Source organism: Truncatella angustata (genome assembly GCF_020726525.1).
Source record: "Truncatella angustata strain MPI-SDFR-AT-0073 chromosome Unknown BKA67scaffold_9, whole genome shotgun sequence".
Taxonomy (NCBI): domain Eukaryota; kingdom Fungi; phylum Ascomycota; class Sordariomycetes; order Amphisphaeriales; family Sporocadaceae; genus Truncatella; species Truncatella angustata.
This window is the reverse complement of record NW_025763389.1, coordinates 2,059,517-2,075,942: the sequence shown is the minus strand read 5'-3', so window position 1 is coordinate 2,075,942 and position 16,426 is coordinate 2,059,517. Positions and strand designations below refer to the sequence as shown.

Here is a 16,426-nt window from a genome sequence, read left to right as displayed (position 1 = left end):
ACATGTTGGTCATGTCCCTCGAAAAATCGTAAAGAACAGATTGACATAGTAATGCAGGAAGACCAACGCTAATGTAAAACACGGTCATATTTTCCGACAGCCACCTTTTCGCTTGAGGCTCAGCGAGAGCGCTAGCGGTATGGAATATTCCTCAGAGATGCATGAGGATCGTTTTCCCGATAGTGATGTCGCATTTGAAAGTCGTGGTGTTTCGACCATAGATTGGATCGTAGGCGCTGAGCGCTTGTTGTATGCAACGGATTCGAATATTGTTTGTTTTAACTAGCACTCGCAGTTCTTGGAAGCTGCTCTCTAGGCGTGCGATAGAAGTGGAGTCGGCGTGGCCCCATAGCTGTTGCATACTCCTTTGGGTAAATGGGCCAATATCATGTCGTATCTGGCATTGGTTCGCAATGAATGCAGCTTGATATTCTGATCGGTGTCGAGGCAGGTTAGACTATAGCTCTATCAAGGCTGATATCCACATTTTCGAAAAAGGCTCAGAGCGATCACTGATCAGTACCAACGAGAAGGGGCCTGTCCGTCCGTGTCATCCAGCCAACGGTCTGGTTGTGATGCAAGATAATCGCACCACGGGCATATTCGCATCGACTGACCTCGTTGATTCTAAACAGGCGAGGTTTTGATCACATCTCACGCAATTTGAGCAATCAAACGCAGCGAAGAGCGTGAATTGTTTTACATATAGCCTGTGTACTTTCTTGTGTCCTCGTACAAATCAAGGTTCCTCAGAGGTTTGCGAATGATATTGTTCCTTTGGAATGTCAGCAACGTTCAGTATATTGATTCGGAAGAGTTTCACTCATTTGTGGTTAACTTCCATGTCTCCATATCAAAGGTCCTGGGCATGGAGTTCAGCAGACAACTTAGGATCGGAAGTAGTAATGTCTTACAACATGGTAAATCACAACGCAAATCTATTCGAATTTATCCAAGACGAGCTTCTTGTATTTTTGAGAGGTAATCCAGGCTTGATATGCGCTCAATATCCACTAAACCATTCTTCGTTTACATCTGCGAAAGTCTAAATCGTTCCGATGGATCATCCTGAAGGTAGAGGCGCAGAATGCTGGTCAGTACAGCTGCTTCGTCATCTGATATTTCAATAACAAATAGGGAATCTTCTAAGCCCACCCCATCCAAGTCATAACCATGACTGTGTGGTTCTGCCAGAACCCGTCCAGCACCAATTGCTGCTTGAGGTAGGTTGGAATAGTCATGTTTTTGCTCAGATAACTATTTCTCTTCCTCCAATTCATCATACTTATTTACTGGATAAACCTTAAGCCAGGACAATCAGGATAATGCTATTGTTGGTCCTATGTCAGTAAGCGTGACCGTTCCTTGTATTATGAGGGTTCTGGTTCTTAGAGAGAGTGAAAGACAGTCAAGCGATGAAACAAGCGGAGGTCGACGTAATAGGACCAACTATATATGGGTGCTAGGGACAGGTGAGTTACCCATAACTTTCAACAAACGCGCTTTCCAATTACTGAGAGTTGTTGGCTTCGATTCAGAACTTGTTCTTAGCTCCGCAGACTGGCTAACGAAGTGGTACATGTATTTATATTTTACGAGCCACATAATGAACATTGAACCTAGTGAAAGGAGAATTTCCGGTACTCACTGCCGCCATTGTTGAATCAATTTGAGTTATACCTTATTTCAAGTTGTGACTGTGCTTAGGAGCCGCATAATTTATTGAGATCTTCACCTCAGACGATGGGGGTTGATACATTGAACCAATAACTGAAAACATCGATGGAAATATCTTGCTTTGGCATTCATGCAATATTTCGGGCGCAACAAGTTACTTATGATTATGTTTTAGATATGCCCTGTTGCTAGCATCCATCTCAACATTCCAGAGTTGCTGTAATAAGCCTTTCATTCTTCCATACTAACATATTCTAAGGATGGAGGTTTCAAAGTTATTTGAGAGTCGAAGATCGCCATGGGGTATCTTTTGCTTGTACAAAAGTTGCAACGCTTGACTAGTCTGCTATAGTAGGGTTTTCTGTGTTGACAATCGTCGCCTGTGTCGCCAATACTAACACCAAGGACCGGCAATGCTAAGCAGAGGGTTTGCAATTTGGTCATTCAACAGGGAAATGACCCCATGGCAATATATAAGAAAGTTCCATGGACCTCACGCCTCTCAATCTTTCGATAAAAGACGAGCCGGGACAATATCCGCTGGGTGACTTAGCTTCTTGGGTAGCATGCCACTTCTTAGTGCGCTCATCATAAAAAAGTCAGACAGCAGCAGCTACCGGATCCCAGCTTACTGGCAACTTCGTGACGTGCATCTAAGACATCCTCCAAATCAATAGGATTGAAGGCACCAGGGCGGTATATTCCCGTGTTCCCGCAACCATCATTTTCCATAAGTGTGGTATAAAGACCGAGCCTCGTGGACCCGGGCACCGGAGACTGAGACATAGGAATCGAGGTTCTATATCGGAAACATTTATGCGGCACGAGGGTTAACAGATAACGAACTAATGCTTGGCGAACACCATTCTTTCAGCTCAGCGCCGGTACTCTCAAAGCACGTTGAAATTTGTGAAAACGAGTAGCATCTTGCTATACGGATGCTTGTTACATCCTGTTTCCACGGAGGTCGCTACTTGAAGCCTTCGGTCGCCAGTAAGACTTTTGGTGCGTGGCCTGGCAGCCGCTTGGTACATAAGTTTTCTTTAGGTTAGTCGTACTTAGGCTTATTCGCTAAGTTAAATAATGTATCTTGTACAGTAGGGCTGTTATCAGCGGATCTAGTGCTTGATGACGATTTACTTATAGTGCACTTTTAGTGGCTGTAGTGCTTGGGGCCTTACAGGCAATTCCGCTTGTAATTGGCCACGGCCCATGTGTAGTCGCCTATAGAACTGGAGCGGCCGAAGACTTAGGTAGCGACTTCTGTACGGATCTGTACAGGTTTCACCCTTTATAATAAAAGACCCTGCTCGATTGCCATGATATTGGCGAGTGAAGTCGAGTCCAGTTTTGATTTATTTCGGTTGCAAAACCCCTGTTGTTCGTGTTAATTGGTGGAAGGGGGTTTGGTATTTCTGGATGTTTGATCATTAGCTAGGAATTGTTCGAGAGTTAAAGTATATAATAAACTCATTAACCTACATAACTATTCCTGCTTCGTGGATGTCATGATCGACTAATCATCGAATTTGAATGTCTTTGATGAACCTTTTTCTTTTGGTAGACAAGCAAATGACTTTCCAGTTCTGAAAGACACTGAAAGACACTGATCTCTTAAATATCGACCCTTACTTTATTGCTGACCGGAGACTTCTCGTCGAGGGGCAGGCTTTTATCAGTGCCAAAATACTTGCAAAGACTGTTTCGTGGAAGTCGTGAGTCTCTATAGCTAATTATGGCTGACTGTGTTAGAAGTAGGATTGCACAGCATTTTTTACCATTCGTGAAACCATTTCGAAAGGAACTCGGCTCTAATATAAAATGTCTACATGGTCGCCCACACAGATTGTGCAGTTGTTTGTTCGAACGTTGTCCTCCCGGTAATAGCGCCAGGTTTCCTTGCGCCAGCGAAATGCTGGCCCCACCTGAAGGCGAATTTGCAGACGGTCATATGTGTGATGCACCTGGACGGACAATATGGCATAAGTACCTTGATGTCTACAATTCCCAAGACTTTGTGAACAACGAGATTTCAGTTGCGATACCATTGTGGATCTAAATTGTGCCCTCGTTGCATTGAACACGCCCTTACTACATATTCGCATCATGGGCCGCACTGAACCATCACAAGGTCTGGCACCGCCTAGCTTCCGCCGCGATGCGAGGGCGAAGAAAGCTAAAGCTACCATCAACAAAGTGATACCGGGCCTACTCTCTGCTCATCCCCGCGCAAAACGTGGAGCAGAAGCATCAGAGTTGATCATCGAGCCACCACCACGCAAAACTCAGAAGGCGGCGACTTCGAATGGCAAAAACGGGTCGTCGTCGTCCTCCCCACCGACGCAACAGCTGAACGGTGGGCCCAGACTGGTTCTACAAAATGCAGACACACTGACCGCAGCTCACTCGCTGCTGCGCAATCAGACGACTGGAAAGATTGACCTCGGCAACAAAGATGCCAAAGTGGCCATCTTAAATATGGCATCACCGCTCTCACCTGGTGGGGGTTTTGTCAATGGAGCCAGTAGCCAGGAAGAGTCACTTTGCATGCGCAGCACTTTACTCTCCTCGCTGAAGGACGAGTTCTATCGCTTACCAGAGCTTGGAGCAGTCTACACATCTGATGTCCTCGTGTTCCGTGACGAGAATAGCGAAGACCTGGAGAAGCGAGATCGCTGGTTCGTGGACTGTGTAAGTGCAGCCATGCTCAGGATGCCAGAAACAGAAGTCGACGAGGACAACGGGCGCGGAAAATATGTAAACGATAAAGATCGCGACATTATCATGCAGAAGATGAGAATAGCCATGAGAATCTTTCAGGCCAAGGGTGCAAAGAAGATCGTGCTAGGCGCTTGGGGTTGCGGAGCTTACGGTAACCCTGTTGGTGAGATAGCTACCGCATGGAAAAAGGTCCTGGTCGGCGGCAAGAATAAAGGAAAGTTGAAGGAGTCCTGGAGCGGGATTGAGGATGTTGTTTTCGCCATCAAGGACTCTGGCCTAGCAGACAGATTTGGACGAGCTTTTGGTAAGGAGTTGGTCCGACATGAACCCGAAGTTCCGTCAGAGAACGAGCTGGAAGATGACACCGAAGCACTGAGAATGAAGGAGATGGAAGAGAAGATTCAGGAGATCGAAGCTCGCATGGATCAGACCAAGAGCGACCAAGTCAGAGCAGGGCTTAGCAGTATATTGAGAGGACTGAGGAGCCAACTTGGTGAGCCACATCATTCAGACAAGGGCCACCAACGGCAGGGCGAGTACCTATCAGGTACAGCATCAGGGGAAGATACCGACGACATGGATAGCAGAGATGAAGATGACGATTAACGAACATGGCCCTGCAACTATATCTCCACACGAGTCGACAGGGTCCTCATTCGTCCACTCGTATAAACTCACGTCAAATCAGATTTCAAACATCTTTTCCAGATACAGTCAACGAAACTCTTGACCCCTGAGGGTCTAAAGGGTACTGGACCCGAACCCTTGTGCTACCGTTATGAGCTATCACATGCTCACCGCGACACCGTGTAGCTTACTCATCCATCTGAGTTAGTGCCCAACAGTCTATACTATATAGCAACTGCAATACAACTACCAACATTGTGCGATGTTTGATATCCCCCGTAAACCGGCTGCCCGAAGTATACTGTTTTGGAAGCTGCAATGTAACAGGCGCTCGGACTGAACCTATGGGGCGGGTAAGCTGTCCGTCATGCCTATCTGGACTGCAAGGACGGCCGTAACCATGTCGTAGTTCGGCTCACTGGAGTTGAATATTATTAGGGCTGAGATTAGCGTCTTCACTGGAGCATGACAGCACTATTTTTGATGTGTCATCTGCTTCCAAACATACGCAGGCGAGGACACTAACGGAGGACCACGGGCTCTCTAACCTTACTGGAATGTCGTAGTTCAGCGGCGTATCTTGGCCGACGCCACGCCCAGCGTACATACGGATTGCACACACTTGGGAGGCGCAACTCCGCCGTCGCTGGGATGTCACGATAGTCAGCGGGGACCGAGGTCTGTACTACAGACGACTGTTGCACCTGAACCACATACTCTCGAGCTAGTTCAGTCTAAATGCTGACAACACATGACCTCAACTACCTGCAGCTCTGATAACGGAAACCTGTTGTACCACCAACCTCCGTATTCGTACCTAGGTCTGACCACCCGCCAATCAGTTCATGATGATCTGATACTATTCTACAGGGGCCAATTAGGACCTTGCAGTAGTAAATATGTCGCCCAGACCACCAAGAAGTCCGCCCATTAATGTCGAAATGGTCTGGTTTTGCGAGCTTTGCTGGGGCCGGTGCATTTACGCAGGCTTGCCACTTATAGTATTCCGTAACGGCCGAATACCACCGAAATGCCGCAATCTCCGGCGGGACAGGACCTGCCCCAACTTTAGCGTTCCAGCTCCCCCCTGTTGGAGCAATGCGTCGCTGAAGCTTCGTGATACCCACTGAAAAGCGATTCGGGTGTACCGTAAACGACATCCCGCGATGACGACCGTCCTCCGACACATTCGCATCCCCTCCTCAGCGAACCGCCTCCCAGCATACGAGAGCGTCGTCGGGGTCCAAGCGCACCTCCAGAAGCGCCTGCACGAGTACAAGGCCGCTCTTTCCCTCAAGAGCCCGGCCGAGCCAGGACCCGTCGCGCCGCCGCCCACCCTGATCTCGTTCACGCCCGCCCCGACATACACGCTCGGCCGCCGGCAGGTTGGGCCTCTCTCGAAAGCGGAGGAAGCCCGTCTTCGCGCACCATTATACGTACGACAACACGGCCGCGGCAGCGCGGAGCAACCCTGGCTAGAACATGAGCCCGAAGTGGTGAACGCGCCGCGCGGCGGCCTCGCAACCTACCACGGACCGGGCCAGGTCGTGTTCTGGCCCGTCATAGACCTGCACTCGCCGTACCACAGCAGGTTCACGGTGCGCGACTACGCGTGCCTGCTGGAGAAGACGACGATCGCCATGCTGGCCGAGCTGCGCGCTCCCCCGGGGGGGAGTGCCGTCGAGGGGTTCACGACCGACAACCCGGGGGTCTGGGTGAAGCACTCGGCGTGGAGCGCGAGGCTCGGGAGACAGGTGCGGGTCGAGGGCGCGGAGCGCAAGATCTCGGCGCTGGGCGTCCACCTGCGCCGGCACGTCACGGGCCTGGGGGTCGCCGTGAACGTGAGCATGCCCGTGACGGGCCCGGAGGGCGAGAACCCGTGGGCTCGGATCGTGGCGTGCGGGCTCGAGGGCAAGGGCGTCACGAGCGTGATGAGGGAGCTATACGGTCGCGGTGCCGAAGACGGGGATGGCCGTCTTGCCGAAGGGCTTGCGGACGATGTACGAGCGAAATGGGCGCAGCAGTTCGAGGAGAGACTTGGTATGGATTGGAGCCTGCAAGCAGAGGAATACAAGGACCCAATGTTAGAAACCTTGCTGATGCAATGCCCGTCCTAACCAACAAGGGGTAGGACGAGTATAATGAGCACTACTATGAGTATGACTCTCGTGATGGCGGCCCCAATCTAGGTGACTCTGACGGCCATGGAGGTGGATATTTATTTTAGATACCATGTCAACATTGGCTCACAACTCTCAACATTCCACCACAAAAGTTTACTTCCATGCTAGAGTTTAAATTGTCAAATTTACTCTCCTATAAATGAGAGTGATTGCACCAAATGATACGCTGAATGGATTACGGTAGACATTTGACAACGACCCATGACTGAACACCCCAAATCGATGCTAGTAGACACAAGAAGCCCGAATACAACCATCTCATTAATGAACGCCTCATTATGTGAATCCATTGCCATTGCCATGGCCATGGCCGTGAAGATGAAGTTGTGAATGTGAAGAAAAGCAAAATCAAAACACCTGACCTCTACAAGAACCAGAAATTTTGATGCCCGTTACCATGCTAGGGACTCCGTTTTCGCCCGCTCATTCTGCCCGTGGGTATCTCGTCGTCCTGATCCGGTCTGTACTCTTCCGGTTGAAAATGAGGGTTGTTATAGTGTGCTGTGTTGTAAAAACTCTGCTTGAATATATTTGTTTGAACTTGGAATGTTGGTTCTGGCGTGTAAGAAGTCGAATCGGACCCACCAGGCATGGGGAACATGTGCTTGCTGAAGCGAAGTGATGCCAGACCTCCCGTGGGAGCATCCTGTGACTGGGGCTGGGGTGATGGCTGGGACGGACCACTATGGGTCGAGGACATTGGCGAGGAAGCTGATGGTACGGGATCGGAATAAGGTGTCTGTTGTATCCATGCTGGCTGTGGTGAAGGGCTGTAAGCAGACCCCATGGGAGACATAGGCTGGGGAGAGCCAAGAGGTGCGAATGGGGCAGAATCAAAGCCCGGTAGCATACTAAGGGCAGTCATGTCGAGATTATGGTACGTCCCGAGTGGAACGGGAGCATGATTCTGAATCTCATGTTGATGCGAAAGAGAGGCTACGCGGTTGACATGTAGTGAAACGGGTGCTGCAGGTGGAGGCGGCTGCGGAACGGAATCACGATATAGGATATCGTAGTGGTCGGGACGATAAAGAAGGTTGATTGTAGGACCGAGCTGTGTAGGATCCATACCTTTGGCTTCATCGGGCCATCTGTGCACATTTACCTCAGCCCCTGGACTCGTGTCAAGATACGCAATCTCCAAGACAACATTCGCCGGCTCGAGGAAGATATTGAACAGCAGGTCCACGGCAATTTGATCGATCTCCTTGTTGACCGGTAGGATCCACTCATCACAGTAGCTGTTGGCATCTCCGGTTATGAAGTGCTCATACTGCGCCAAATTTCCCTTCAACCATGAAGCAGCCAGTAGACGGAGATGGTAGATCATTGCGTTCGAGTGGTCTATGCTATTCCACTTGTTGAGCAGAATCGGCATGGCATCCTGCCGTTGGCTGACTGCTTGTGTGATTTCCGCGAATAGGTCGAAAGTCGACTCTGCCATATCCTCAAAGATATAAGGGTCGTACCCTCCTACTTTCTCAATGTACTCATTCAACGCTGTCAGCCTGGCCGATTCAGCCTGCAGGCGGTTGATGTCTCTGCATCTTATCAAGTTCTCGAAATAGCCAAAGCCGATTGCTAAAGGCCAACAGTTGTCAGCGTCGTTCACTAAACTAGAATGGAGAGCAGAGGAGGGAAACGGAGTGCCATGTCATGCAATGATTTAGTCATAAGGCTCGATCCTCTGCGAAAGGGCTGTCGCCCGGCATTTGCCCCTGGCGACAGCATGAGTTGAATTGCGGGGTAGTGGTCAGATATGCAGAAGCATCCCAGTATCTCAGCAAAGTTGTCACTCACCTCGCCAGCCACAATTACCATCACCTTGGATCGGCCGGTAGAGAGAGTAAGTATGGGGCAGTGCCTGGAATGAAAAGTCAACATTCTGGTTCGGGTAGATCAAGGTAAGATGAAGGGGTGCACAGCTGTCAGCAGTGGCGTCGTGAAGAGCAACGTGGAAAACACGTTGAGGTTGCCAGCGAGCGCTGAAAGCTTGCCGCCACTACCTACACTCGAGCTCGCCCAGAGCACAACGGGTGTCCAGAGGTTTAATGCTTGCTTACTATTGTTTTGGTGACATATATCGGATTCGCCTTCGCGTATTCTTCCGTAATTGCATGACTTGACTTTTGCTCACCGACTAGAGGGCCCTAGATGCATGTAAGCTCTCCTGCAACTGGCGAGGGAGAGAGGGAGGAAAAAAAAAAAAGGGAGTGATCGCTGCAGATTCAAAAAGCAAGCAAGCGAGCGAGGAAAAACACACCTCAAGCTCAGGCTTGTAGTCCCGGGCAGCTGCCTCCTGTTGTGCAAGATCACTCGGCGGTTCCATCTTGACGCCGCGATGTCTGCCGTTACGGTAAGCCTTGGGAAACCCGTGGTAAAGACTTTGGGGCGACGAATATGTGTCACGAGGAAGATGGTGTTGTGGATTATTGTCGAGGAGGCCGTGGAAATTAGGTGAGGCGTAGGCGCTGGCAGCAGCATCCGGACTCAGGGCATCTGGGCCGGTATTAACCCCCCCACCGCTGCCGCAGCGGCCCTGACCCAGCGGAGTGGATGCAAATGTGTAATCTGGGATGTTCGCGTTCGCTACTCCATAGGACGTGTGGTAGAATAATGGTGTACGAATAGGCTGGAACATGCCTGCGCCTTATTGCAACTCCACGGGGGGGTTTTTGAGCATGAGACAAGCACGCACAAGAAAAACAAAAAGGAAATCTGGTAATTGGGAAGTCTTCCACTTCCTTCTCGAGTGTGAATGAGGGCTTCCTGCCGAGATGAACTTAAAGTTTGACAGTGGCTCTTGTGCAACCAACGAGAACGAAAGGATCAGACGGAAGCGAGCAGGAAAAAGAAACGTGCAAAGAGAGATTTGTGATACGAGAAAATGGTCCATGGAGGGAATACAGACGGATGGTCATGTACTTACATGTTACGGGCTACCCTCCCGTCCAACTAGGCGTGACTGACAACAATGCAGCAGCGGGACCAGGAATGGTCATGCAAGTAAATTACTTAGTGTCCGTCTTGAGACAGCAGTCGGGATCAAGCCAAGTACGCAATGAACAGGCTCTCAATGATACGTAAGAGCTCCCGGCAGGAGCCTGGTCGGCCTGTCAATCAAGGCTCGAGAACTTTATGCTGTCAGCGCAGCGGATTCCTTCTGCATACTCGTCTGGTCATTCCCTAGCACTTTCATGATCCATCACAACCACTACTGGACTGAACAAGAAGACCGTATTGGACCCTGGCACAAATCGTTGCGCCAAAGTGCCTTAGGGCCTGTCGCTTGCAACACAAGCCTGCAATAGCGAGCTCCAGATTTCGTGCTACCTGGTCGCCTGTCAAAAATATATATAATCGCTAGGCCGGTTCGAGTTAGAAACTCGGAACTACACATCGATATCTCGCGTCCAAGCAAAGGACTCTCATTGCTGCGACCCTATCTCTTTCCCAGCGCGCCCAGATCACCCTAACCGTTAATGCGTTTGGAGCTCGACGCTGCTTGCCTGGTTTCCCCATATGTGCAGAAACCTCTCGCACGAATGTTGGGAATCTCGCTCTTGGTCTTAATTATGCGGGCGTATAGGCCACATCGATCATAGCATAAAGTGTATAACGCAACACCTGCAGCAGTGATGGATGCCAGAGATAGCTTGTGCGACCGTCACACAATCATACATTGGCAGGTACAAAGACAGGATGCCGAGAATCAGATTGCTATCCTGTATCCCTGTTCACGACACACGCTCACACCATTGTACCCTTGTAACCTTTGTCAAGGTGTCGACAATCTTTCCCAATACTGTTATCAGTATCAGTGGGTAAGGGTATATCTCATAGCATTAAAGCTAGCCAGAGCTTGCCAGAGCTCTCAATAGTGCTGGGCTAAAACCTGAAGTCATATGAAAGCGCCCCCCTCTTGATCCATTTCACAATCCATGATCGAAACGTTAACGCCACTTTCGTTGTCACTTCTGCTTCCGGAGCTGAACTTCTCTCCAAAAGGCTCCCGGGGTCCAAAAAGCCGATGCGGGGACCATTTGCTGGCTTTAAAAGAGGTTGCAGGTTGCGGCGTCCAAAGAGCAACCGTCGTGGTACAGAACTTGTGAGACAGCTCTCAACTAATCCATCACTGCTTGTTAGGGAAAACGCGCTGCAGTATCTCTCAGACATGATAAACGGCTCTGTAAGGCCGCAAGAGCACACTAGCGTCATCGGCTGATCGACCGGTTGACGGGAGAGCTGAAGAAAAGTTTCCACTTAGACTAGATAGATGACAGGTCAGGAATACTCAATCCCGATCATAGAGCAAACAAATCAAGTTCGGTCTATCATGGCCGTGTTACATCATTGAACGGCTTGATGTTTTGGTCCAGTAAGCACCGTTTACCGATTTGTAGGATTCCTGGTCTCGTGTTGCCCTCCCCAGCGCATCTCAATCAAATGCTGCAGGGGCTCTTTGAGGCTAAGGTAGCTTGTGGCACAAAGTTACAGCATAATCAGCGCTTTGAGACCTCATGCTTGCTCCAGGCCTCAAGCTCCAAGCTTCACACCACAAACGTTTCGCGCTTTACATCCCAACTGCATCGCTTCTCACAATCAAATAACCCACGAGGGATGGTATCTATCAGGTGGAGTCTTTGCTGTCCCCTTCCCCAGTTTTTGCAGGGACTTGAGATCGGACATGCTGAGGATTGGGTGAATCTGTATAATGACAAACGATGACGATATTTTGGACCAGGCTAGATTAATATAGTACCCTTTAAGCAAGAACCACTATTCCGAATCATTGCGTCGCGGCCGATGCAAGATTCAGATGCGTTGAGCCTAACATATGATCGGTGCTTTCTCTGCTTGAGCCAGCGCGATCAGCAGAACAATATAGCTTCTGTTTCAAATTAACAGAAAAACCCTTTTGTGTTACGTTGCGTACAATAAAAAAGAGCATTATGCACAAATGAGTGTCCGGTCTTTGCTCCCGGCTGCGAGCCCCACCGCATCGAAAGGGAGTTCACCAGTCACTATACACACAGAAACCCTCTCCATAGCAAGGCCGCTCATGCTTATGCTCTTGGGGGCCATGCAGTTTGCAGCACAACGCAACGGAGCGGTGGTGCTACAAACTCTTGGTGCTTATCTCATTGATCTTCGCTGTCTACTCTGGGCCCATGTCAATGCTCCACTGGCCATTATCTCGGTAAAATAGATCAAGCATTTATCGTATGTTTGACAGACTATTTTTTGTAGATGAGCACAGAATTTCCATGATGTGAAAAAAAGGGTCCCTGGCGGAGGCCATGTCAACGACATCAGTTAGTGCCGCGGCCGGGATCTGCGGCGTCTGACCTGAGGTTGCACGACAGTTCCAGCTATACCTGAGCTGTAGCTTCAACCAACATACTATGTACATACATAATTAATATGTATCTCCGTCACACTGCAGTATCACGCCCCGACCTGGTAGATGGCCAGTGCCGCTGTTCACTTACTTATTGCAATATGACCTTGAGCTTCTCTGCCGCCGGGTCCATTGACAGGTAAATCATTTCGTTCATGAGTATCGGCTTGCGAGCTCTTGGGTTCCACATGTAGTCCACTCATGCACTGGAACGCAAGGCCCCTGCGTCCTTGGGGTAAGTGAGCATGGTACAGGGGACCTACAGTCTAGATCGATACTCGCTTAATTCTCGATGTCCTGATGTATGTGTTGTTCAGTTCATGGACGGTAACTCCCAGCCGCTCCGCCATCAACCTGGCTCGCCTGGCCCTGCGCATTTCACCGCTGCCGCTGTCGTCCGTATTATTGCCGAGGCACTAAAGTGAGAAGTGAGTTGACGGGCTTGTCTTACGCCGGTTCAATATTGTCAACTTACCACACGGCGGCATTGGAATTTCCAACATGTCCGCAATGCCACCCAGGCCGGCAGACGTGCTTGATGCGCGTGTTGATCACAACTAGAGATCCGGGGTTCTTGTCTGTCTTCATATACCGATCAAACTAACCAATGAGAGCCTGATCATTTGAAGATAAAGAACCACGTCACCATGCAAAGTTTATTGTCTCCTATAGCCTAGAACTATCGATCTTTAGAATAATGCAACTACGTAGAAATGCTAGCTTCCACAAGTGATGCTGACGGACATGTAAAAGGCAACCAGAATGCCAAGTTTTATGGTACGCTAGATCATATCAGCACGAGATCTCAAGTTAGTTCTGGAAAACATGCTTCAAACAAAGTGATGGGTGGCTGTCGTATTCATACACTGTGGACGGTGTTGGGGCAAAATGGTTGCGGAGGGGTTGCGGGCTCAATGATTCCACGATGTAGTATTCGATTTGCGTTGTCGCTACCCTGAGCAGGCCTTCCCGCATTGCTGCAGCACTCCTGCAGTTTTTGTATGCACTTCGGAAGCCTTCTCATATTGAGTTAATCACAAGGAATCTTGATTCAATTCTTTCAAACATGGCCATGATCTACTTCTCGATCACGTATGTAAACCTCAGCTCAGTTACCCACCGTCGGTGTATTCTGAGAAGCTTCAGCACTGGCTGCCTGGGTCTACGGGAATAAAGATTATGCACCTGACTTGTTCCATGGCGCACACTCAAGCCAGTGGACACCTCAAATGGCTAACTTAGCCTGGATGGCTGTCAATAGTTCCCAGCCTTGTAATTGAACCGAAGGCCCGCGGAACCAACGACAACTAGCGGTTTGCTTTAGCAGGCCTGAACACTTAGAGATAGTTGCGAGCTGGTCCGCAATTCTGTATGCTTGACCAGAAGCCCTGGCTGCCTGGAACCAATCACCACCAGTGCTTTAAACGGAAGGTCAGGGACACTGAAGGACGACCGGCCCGATGACGGTAAGCCGCAGCAGGCATCACGATGTGTCTCACTATTAAGCCGGTTACCAGTGTCGTGAAACAAACTATGGCGGCATCCATAGGTAGATATACAGGTTCCCGTCTCACCTCCCGCAAACGGACACGAGGAAGACATGTCACAAATCAAAGATGATACTTTATGAATGGTAAGAGGAGACTTGGAAATGTCGCTCTGTTTGAGATTAGACTAATGCTTGTGCTCAGCCTCTCAGCGATAATGCTAGGTTAAGTTAGTCGACTGCATTGGAGAAACTATTTACGACCGAGGTTGCGCCAACGAAAAGAACGACCTGAACTGCAACAAAATGATTCCGAACAAACTATTTTCTCCAATTATTGACGGCAGAACTTTCCATGTCTTCCCTCTCACAGTCCGCTGCAAGTTACATGGGGAGATGCACAATTACCCAATAGGATCCTCCCGTAATGACTGCGCTGCGTGTCATTGGAGCTAGGGACATTCCTTTCGCTTCCGGACCGTCTCAGGCAAGGAGCTCTGGTAACAAGACACAGTTTTTACACACCGAAGCGAGTCGAGAGATATTTTCTCGTGTGTCTTCTTATTCAATATCGGGTGATTCCCCCATTGATTCCTTTTTAGCTCCTGTGAAACCATTTAGGCGTAGAACTCCAATCACCTGGTCTAGACACTGTTACACAAGCAACCATAATCTTTCGTCGATCATACCTGTCAAACGTATGATTGATGTACAAAGATCTTATGCACTGAGCAACCATCGTGAGGACATTCGATGCCCATGTGTGCGTCGGGTTGCTACAGTGGCAGACAATACTTCGCTCCTCGCCGCTTTTCCGCCTGCATCAGTGGTGTAGGACAACCCAAGTAAGGGGGGATAGCTGTAAAATTTACGCTGGCTTTCTCACGGCTCATTAATGTATCCCAAGGTGCATGCGTTCGCTTGTCATTCCACCGAAGTTACTGCCCACCTTTGTAACTGCGAGCGTCTCAACCGCGATTTCCTTCCTTACCACACCGCGCTCCATCGGGGATGAATGCCTCTGTTGTGATATGAAACCAACACGAGTCCCCCAATCGTAAGAATTACATCATCGTATATTGCCTTCCATTGGACCAGTGTTGTCTCTTGTATTTCGGTAAAGTACTCTCCGGCTGAGCAAAGAATGAGCAATAAAGTGTCCCATCACGCAGATGCGACTGAGACGAGGGACCGAAGGCAAAAATTGAATAAATCTGGCATTCGCTTGATCGGAAACAGACATTCACCTGCCAATTCTGCAGTATCACCACAGTGACAATGCCTCTCCGTAGAGGCACCAACTCACATGTAGTGGTGCTCCAAGCCTAAGAATGTTGTTTGACCTCTCTAGGATACTAGCTCCAAAGAAGTGAACACATGATGGCAAATCCTTTGCGAACATCGCTTATTTTTGGTGATCATCGTTTAGTATGGGTCGGGCAGGAGGAGGAGTTCCAATTTACAAGGGCTCCATATCGTGTGATTCTTCAGTTACCTGTTTCTTCAACTGAGAACTAACCTTTGACAGGATCATGCATCGAACCAACCATGTTAGCGATGATATAAAAGGGACCGCTGCGCCAGGCTGTTTTCTTGAATGTTTGTATCACAGATCGGTCCTTGTAGAATCACAAGCGGTCTCACTGTTATGGGTGTGCCATGATATGAATTGGATCCGCCCATGTTCCGTACCTTTCCGCGCAAATAGCCAGTGCTCGGGGTCGTCGAAGTTGATTCTGTCTGTCACCTGCATGGATCAGGTCCTCTTCAGAAACCGCGAAGCATGATATTCGAAGCATGAGTGCGGGGTTCATCAAGATTCGAAGTCTTTGCCATCCGTGCTTCTATCAGACCACTGTATCCAATCGATGTTTTACCGGAAGCTACATCACAAGTTGAGATTCCTCCATTGCAATGGTAAAGCCCCGTAGGTATCAAAAAGCGCTCATACATACACCTTATCATCTGAGGACATATTGCACCACAATAATAACCAATTCTAGCTGGGGTTTTGTGGGTAAATTTGAAATGCAATTTCGTGAAATCTTTCTGGATCTTCGAAAGCTGTTCTGTGTATAACGAGCCATCTGTAGGTTGCGTAAGCATATTAGTGAGCATGCTACTGTGCGGTCACTTATAAGTACACGGAGGCGATCGAGACAGCATAGTTTGACCCAATATCGACGCTAAATGATTGCCGTCGGTGGCATACTCTTCATGTCCATGCACAGAAAATCCAAGTGCATTCGTCTAGCCTATCGCTAGCTGTGTGTCACGTAGAAGCGTTGTGTTTGTTTGTTTCTCTTGCGCTCGCTCAACGTCGGCCAGACT

The 16,426-nt window shown here is 49.2% G+C and overlaps 4 protein-coding genes across 4 annotated transcripts; 2 read left to right on the top strand and 2 right to left on the bottom strand.

The window, feature by feature from the left end:
• Positions 1–3,783: 3,783 nt before the first annotated feature.
• Positions 3,784–5,004, top strand: BKA67DRAFT_540608 (uncharacterized protein; the record flags this gene model as incomplete). Its single annotated transcript, XM_046100802.1, has 1 exon — positions 3,784–5,004. The coding sequence occupies one exon, from the start codon at positions 3,784–3,786 to the stop codon at positions 5,002–5,004; it is 1,221 nt and encodes a 406-aa protein (XP_045953671.1).
• Positions 5,005–5,745: 741 nt separating this feature from the next.
• Positions 5,746–7,318, top strand: BKA67DRAFT_581839 (uncharacterized protein). The gene has a single exon (XM_046103943.1). It carries the CDS (start codon positions 6,192–6,194, stop codon positions 7,140–7,142), a length of 951 nt encoding a protein of 316 aa, XP_045953670.1. The 5' UTR covers positions 5,746–6,191; the 3' UTR covers positions 7,143–7,318.
• A 290-nt stretch (positions 7,319–7,608) lies between these two features.
• On the bottom strand, positions 7,609–9,849 carry BKA67DRAFT_663497 (peptidase C65 Otubain-domain-containing protein; the record flags this gene model as incomplete). Its single annotated transcript, XM_046108193.1, has 4 exons — positions 7,609–8,789; positions 9,009–9,210; positions 9,272–9,358; positions 9,472–9,849. The coding sequence occupies 4 exons, from the start codon at positions 9,847–9,849 to the stop codon at positions 7,609–7,611; spliced, it is 1,848 nt and encodes a 615-aa protein (XP_045953669.1).
• A 756-nt stretch (positions 9,850–10,605) lies between these two features.
• Positions 10,606–11,531, bottom strand: BKA67DRAFT_581832 (uncharacterized protein). Its single transcript, XM_046103942.1, has one exon. It carries the CDS (start codon positions 11,424–11,426, stop codon positions 11,097–11,099), a length of 330 nt encoding a protein of 109 aa, XP_045953668.1. The 5' UTR covers positions 11,427–11,531; the 3' UTR covers positions 10,606–11,096.
• Between the last annotated feature and the right edge of the window lie 4,895 nt (positions 11,532–16,426).

Coding starts and splice junctions, on each gene's coding strand:
- BKA67DRAFT_581839 (XM_046103943.1), top strand. CDS start 6,192: ATGACGACCGTCCTCCGACACATTCGCATCCCCTCCTCAGCGAACCGC.
- BKA67DRAFT_581832 (XM_046103942.1), bottom strand. CDS start 11,426: ATGACGCTAGTGTGCTCTTGCGGCCTTACAGAGCCGTTTATCATGTCT.